The sequence below is a fragment of the Vombatus ursinus genome, unplaced genomic scaffold (assembly GCF_900497805.2).
Source record: "Vombatus ursinus unplaced genomic scaffold, bare-nosed wombat genome assembly UNPS02015411.1, whole genome shotgun sequence".
Classification (NCBI taxonomy): Eukaryota; Metazoa; Chordata; class Mammalia; order Diprotodontia; family Vombatidae; genus Vombatus; species Vombatus ursinus.
Window position 1 is genome coordinate 1,424,053 of NW_020955189.1, and position 6,666 is coordinate 1,430,718.

General features: G+C 63.5%; 1 protein-coding gene across 1 annotated transcript; it reads right to left on the reverse strand.

The window, feature by feature from the left end:
• Positions 1-779: 779 nt before the first annotated feature.
• LOC114032240 (RIMS-binding protein 3A-like) lies at positions 780-6,278 on the reverse strand. Its single transcript, XM_027847481.1, has one exon. The coding sequence runs from the start codon at positions 6,276-6,278 to the stop codon at positions 780-782; it is 5,499 nt and encodes a 1,832-aa protein (XP_027703282.1).
• Positions 6,279-6,666: the final 388 nt, after the last annotated feature.

Consider the following 6,666-nt stretch of genomic DNA (forward strand, 5'->3'; position numbering starts at 1 on the left):
GAGATATACAGGGAATACACTCTTTTTCCTTTCTGTATTTTAAGGAGGGGCAGCTTAGGAAAAGCTAGAAAGTGGATATTTTCCAGACCTCTCTCTTCCCAGGCCAGACTAGCCTGACACATGGATGAGATGCTTTGAATATCTAACATTCAATCACGGAGGGAACCCAATCACTTAGCGTCATCCCCTCTCGAAACACCAGCTGTCTCTTCTCCTAGGAGAAGAAGCCTGTCCAGTGAAGAGCCCTGAGTTTGGCCCTGTCTCTGTCCCTAACCAGCAAATTCTAAACCTGTCAGGGCCAGCCCACTGTAATAGTTTTCATTCCTCATTAGCCCAGAGGGGTAGCGGATAGCCAGGTTGGGCCTCGGGAGTCATGGGGCACCTGGGCTCAAATCCAGTCTCTGTCTGCTACTAGCCGGGCCAGCCTAGGCAAGGCACAGCCTTTCAGTCCCCCGGGCCGCTCAGTTACAGAAGAGTCACCAACGCATCAGTGGAGGGGATTTCCCAAAGCAATCAAATTACTCATCTGGAACCGCAGCCCCCCTTGTTGGGACACACCCAAAATAACTGGGTTTTCTTGCTCTTTCTTTTAATTGCCTGAAGCCAGGTTTTAAACTGCATTCTCAGAGTGAGTACAATTCTATAGTCTCTATGGATGAAAAAAGGTTTGGGTTATTTTTTTTTATAGATGTGGTGGTTGTCGATGTGCCATGCCCTCAGGGGCTGGCTGGCTGTCCTGGATGGAGGGAGGAGCAGAAGGCAGGTCTGCAGGACCTCGGCTACTCGGCATTCAGGGCTGGGGCCTTCAGAAGGTTCGATGGGACCAGACCTCTCTGCCCATTTAGCTCCCCGTAGAAGAAGCCGTTGTCATCCACGGAGCCTAGCACAGTGACCACATCGCCGGTGCTCAGGGTCAGCTCCTTGGTCACACTCAGGCTAGCGCTCTGGCGGGGGTGGTAGTCAAAGGCGGCCACCATGGTCTGTGGGTGCCAAAGCTGGGCTCGCCGTCCCATGGAGAAGCTCTTCCGGGGGCTGGGCGGCTGCGTAGAGAGCCCCAGGAGGCCATCCAGGGACACCCCCGATGGCAGGCGGTCTTGCCAGAGCAGCTTCTTGAGGATGCCACCGCCCTCCACTTGTACTTCGGACACCATGTCCCCAGGGATGTAGCCCATCCGGCCCTCGCACTCCCCGTAATAGAATCCATCTGGGTCTCGATCCCCCCAGACTGTCAGGAGCTGGCCCCGCTGGAAGGCGAGCCCTTCTTCCGCCGTCTCTGGGATGGTGGACATCAGCTGGGGGTCATAGTCCCAAAGGGCCACGAACACTCGGACAGGATCATTTGCCCCCTTTCCTTTCAAAGGGCTGCTTCCTGGAGCCCTGAGCCATGGCCTGGGGGCAGCCATCGTGGGGCTGGTCTTCAGGATCTTGGTCATCTTCCCTGAGGGGGCTGGATACAACAAGGCACTGGGCTCTGGGAGTGGGGTCACTTTCTTCGGACCAGCCAGCCCGGTCTGCCCTTTTTGGAGCCTAAATTCCTTCTTTTGGCCGGGTCTCCTTGTGCCCCACATATTCACATACTGGTCCTCTTCCTCCAGACTGGCCAGGTCAGCCAAGTGGCTGTAATCAGCAGGGGCCTCTGATGACTGAGTCATCCCCTTTAGTGCTTCTGTTTCTACTCTGTTCCTAGGCACCTTCCCACCAGAATTGTTCTCTCTAGAGATCTCTTTCATGGGGCCATTTTCTGGGGGAGTATCTAACAACTCCTGAACCTGGATCCATCTTGGAACAGCCTTTCTAGCATTCTTCTCCTCCAGCCCAATCTGGCCATCAGACAGATGTCTGGGATTCCCAAACCTGCTGTCTCTGATGGTCTTAGGCCCATGGGACTCTTTCCTGCTAGAAGGCAGAGGGCTCAGGGCATAGGCTTCTCCAGGTCCCTGAGGGGCTTTGATGTCTCCTGGGCTTGGCAAGTCACCTTCTGAAGGCTTTGCAAGTCCCCTTTGGAAGCTGTCTTCTGGGAACCCATCAGAGGCAACCATTTTAGCGCTCCCACAGCTGGCAGGAAGCGGGGTACTGGTCTTGGTATCGAAGCTGCCCAGAATGGACTTCTCTTGGGAGATAGGTACAAATGGTCTCAATGTCGAACGGGTCTGGGGATGGGCCAGCTCCCCACAGCTGTGGTTGACAGGAAAAGCCTGGGGTGATCTGTAAGAGCTGGACCGTTTCAACCACTCCCCAGGGATCTGGGCTGGCACTGAGTCCGGGGATTCACCGTAATGAGACATGGTCCTCACGGAGACCTCTTGGGAAAGTTTTTGTTGCTGTATCTGAGAAAATTCCACCAAGACAGTCCCTGCTGTGGGAGAGGGCACTTCAATGACTTTCTGCCCACCTGAATACACGGCATAGCCCGTCACAGGGACCCCATTGGATGACCCTGCTGAATCGATGGTCACTGGGATCCAACTGACGAGCAGAGTGCCTGGGGAGGTGTGGTACTCCACTAGGACATCCAGTGGAGGGTCAGGCGGCCCGGCCGATGGGGTGCTAAAAGTAATTGAGGAGGCCATCTCCTCCCACAGCTTCTTGGAGGTCTCCCTGGCAGGCCGTACTTCCACATGGGCACAGTAGCGAGTGCTGGGCTGTAGGTTCTGAAAGGTGTAGCAGTAGACTCCAGCCTTGGTGAGGCCGTGCTCCTGCTCATTGAGGTACACCATGTGGGGGTAGCTACTGTTACTGTAGAGCCAAGTGATCTCAGCAGAGGTGGAGGTGAGATTCCTGAGCCGCAGCTGGCTTGGGGCAGGGCAGAAGCCCCGGCCCACCAGGAAGGAGCATTGCAGCCGGTTGGAGCAGCCTTTCTCCATCACACTCTGCACGGAGATGCGGTAGGCCCTAGTTTGCAGGTCCAGGTCGTTGATGGCGGCTCTGGTCCGGGACCCAGCACAGACGTTCTGCCACAACTCGTTGTCCACATAGACATTGTAGCCCTGCACGGCCCCATGCGTGTCGGGAGCAAAGGGGGCCTCCCAGTCCACGACCACACCCCGGGGCAGCTGCTGGATCAGAGTCAGTTTTGAGGGGCAGGGAACCCCAGAAGAGTCCGAAGCCTCCTCCATGATGTCCTTCTCCAGTTTCTTCGGCAGCAGATTACCGTAGGATACTACCTCCAAGGAACCAGTCACTTTTCTCTCAGGACTGGAGTTTTCACTGTGTGATTTCACTTCCTGGGAGGATTCCAGGCAGGAGTCACTAGCCTCCGGAGGTTGTAAATTCAGGATCTCACTGTCTGAAATCTGCTCCACCAAGTTGGAGGGGACCAGTCCCCTTTGGCCATCCATCAGCTCTCCGGCATAAAAGCCATCTTCATCCATGTCCCCAAAGACATAAACATACTCCCCCGCAGTCAGGGGCAGCTCAGCCTCTGGCTGATCATTGGGGCCTGCAAATGGGTCATAGTCGTATCGGGCTAGGAAAATCTTCAGTTTAGAAGGACCGTGGCTGTCCTGGCTGTCCTGGCTGTCCTGGCTGCCCTGGCTGGGGTAGCCGTGGTGGCTTCTGGGGCCCTCTGGCTCAAGGGCTCGGGAGAGGCTGTCTGCTTCTAACTCTTCCACCTCACTGCCTCTGTCCATCTCAGGAGCTGGGCAAGACTGATGGCTGGGCGACCCAGAGGCAGTGTCTGAGGCACCCGCCTGGGTGCTGGCTTTCTTGGCCAGCGTGCTGGAGTCAGGGACGCCCTCCAGGGGACAGGTGGCTTTCTTGGCCCACTTCCCCCAGAGCTGTGGTGGGGGTTTAACCTCCTGGGCTTGCTGGGCACAGGGCCTCTCCAGCTCTCGGAGCTGGGCCTCCAGAGTCTGCAGAACTTCCCTGTGTTCCCTCTGCATCTGCTCGTGGGCCTGCCGCATTCTCTGGGCCTCTCCCTGCTGGGCAGCCAGGGCGCTCCGGGCATCCTGGAGGTCCCGCTCCAGCTGTTGGCAGCGGGCCTCCCTCTGGCTGGCCTGCTGCTGCAGCTGGGCTGTCAGAAGGGCTGCAGAGTCCCGCTCCTCGCTCACCAGCTCCAGCTTGCCCCGCATCTCGCTGTTCTCCAAGTCTACCTTCTCTATCCACTGGGCCTTCTCCTGGAGCTTGCTGTTCTCTCGGGTAAGCCAGCTGTTTTCACTCAGCACCTGCTGCAGCCGGCCCTCGGCTCGCTGGAATCTCTGCTGGGCCTTGCCCACGTCCAGCTCCAGGCTCTCACAACACTTCCGTCTTTCGCTGAGCGCCTGCTCCAAGGCCTCCACCTGGAGCTTCAGCTCCTGGGCCTCAGCGGCCTCCTCCGGTGCAGGGTTCTGGAGCCGGGCGGAGGGGGGCGGGGAGGCAGCCCTCTGGGCATACGGGCTCTTGAAGTTCTGCAGGGTGACCTGCCTCTGCAGGTGAAGCACCTCCTTCTGGGACTCCCGCAGGAGCTGGTCAAAGTCGTTGATGTCGAGCCACTGGGCAGGTCCCTGGCAGGCGGCCACCTGGGCCTGCAGCTGCCGGCATTCCTGCCTCAGGTCCTCGATCTGCTTGTCCTTGGCCAGCAGGGCGCTGGTCTGCTCCGTGAGGTCCTGGGCCCGCTGGCGCTGGAAGGCCCGACGGCACAGCTCCAGGGCGGCGCCGCTCTCCTCGGGGACCGGGGCTCTGACAGCGCGCAGGCTGGTCTCCTGCAGCTTCCGGGCCCGCTCCTCCAGGCGCTTGGCGATGACGGCCAGCTCCGCGTTCTTCACCTTGAGGCGCTGCACCTTCTCGATGGACTCTGGGAAGCCCCGGCGCAGCTGGCTGTTCTCCTCCCTGAGGCCGGAGCAGTGCCTGGCTAGGGTCTCCAGAGCCCCGGCCAATTCCGAGTTCTGCTTCACCAGGTCGTTGTACTCCAGCTCCGGGCTGGCTCCGTGCCGGGGCGCCGCGCTGGCCGGCTGCCCCGGAGCGAGGGCCAAGGGGGCTTCGCCAGCTTCGCCTTCTTTCCCGGGCTGCTGCAGGCTCGGCACCTCCTTGCGGGGAAGGCTCCCCCAGGCCCTGGGCGGTCTCCCGCAGCCCAGCTGAGGCTCCTCTGGGCTAGGCCGGGGCGCCTTACCGGGCGCTTTCTCGCCGGTGCCCAGGTCGTCTCGGGCCAGCTGCGGGCGGGGCAGGATCGCGGGGTAGAGGGGACTCCCGTCCAGCGGGCCGCCGGCCTCGGGCTCTCCGGCCCCGGGCGACTCGGCGGGGCTCGGGCTGCCGTCCAAAGACCGGGAGGAGCGGGCGGCGGCGTCGTCCAAGGGGAACGAGTAGGGGCGCGGCGGCGGGGCGCGCAGGCTGTCCAGAGAGCGCGGCCGGGTGGCGCAGGTCGCGGGCCGCGGGCGGTAAACTGGGCCTGTGGCTGGGGCGACCCGGGGGGCTGGCCCCGGCGGAGTAAAAGTCGGGGCGGAGGCGGGGGTCGCAGCCGCGGTGGTGGTGGCGGTGGCGGCGGCTGGGGCTGGCAGCTCCCCGACGCCCGCGCTCGGCAGCTCCCCGACGCCCGCGGTTGGCAGCTCCCCGGCGCCCGCCGCCTGGAAGCGGACGGCAGCGACGACAGTGGCGGCGGTGGCGGCCCCGGGCTCGGGCCGGCCCAGGTTGGGCCGCGGGGGCCGCGTCGACAGCACGGAGGCCGGGTCCCAGTGGAAGTTCTCCAGGACGTACTTGAGGAAGAGGCCGCGCTCCACGTCGAGCGCGGCCTGCAGGTGGCGGATGCGGGCCGCCTGCTCGCCGTCCGTCTCCCAGCGCAGCTTGGCCAGCACGTCCTGAAGCCTGCAGCGGCACTCGACGGCGCCCGCGAGGCCGCCCGCCGCCGTCGAGCCCGGGCGGCCGCAGTGGCCGCGGCCGAGCAGCTCCTCGGCCAGCTGGCGCTGCAGCTCCCGCGCCTGGCGCACGGCGCGGTCCCGCTCTTCGTGCAGCCGCTGCTGCAGCTGGCGCAGCTCGGCCTCCTTGCAGCGCAGCAGCTGGCGGATCTCGGCGTCGCGCTCCCGCAGCACGGCGTCCCGCAGCTGCCGCAGCTCCCGCGCCCGCTGCATCTCCCAGCGGGAGCGCAGCTGCTCGGCCAGCTGCTGGCGCTCCCGCTCGCCGGCCTCCCGCAGCTCCCGGGTCTGGGAGGCGAAGCGCCGGCGCTCCGCCTGCGAGCGGACCCGCTCGGCCTCCAGCTCGGCGCGCACGGCCTCCAGCTCCCTCCGCTGCTCTTCCAGCAGCGCCGCCGGAGGTTTCTTGGGCGAGCGGCGGCCCCCGCCGCCCGTGGGGCTCGGGGTGTCCTTGGTCATGGTGGCCCCCCTTTCCCCCCGCTGGCCCGGCTCAGCTCGGCCTGGCCCCTGGGGCTCGCCTGCCTCCGCAACGGCTGGCCGATGCCCTCTCCCTCGACGCCCCACGCGCCTCTTAACCGCCCCTGGCCCGCGCGCCCCCGCGCGCCCCGTCGGCCCGTGCGTCGCGCCCCCGGCCCGGTCCTGAGATTCATCCCCCTGGGCGTGGGGCCCCAGCACGTGCACGGGGGGCCCGGAGAGCACGCTGGTCATTTCGTCCGATCCCTGCGTTTTGGAGGGAGGAGGGGAACCGTGCGATCCCCCCTAGTGACCGGCACTGGGAACCCCTGGCAACGTGGACCGTGAAGAAGGCTCAGCGTGGCAGCGTCACCCGGATTGTGTCTCTAGGGGC

What these genes read in the sequence shown, in the direction of transcription:
- LOC114032240 (XM_027847481.1), bottom strand. Translation starts at nt 6,278, where the DNA reads ATGACCAAGGACACCCCGAGCCCCACGGGCGGCGGGGGCCGCCGCTCG.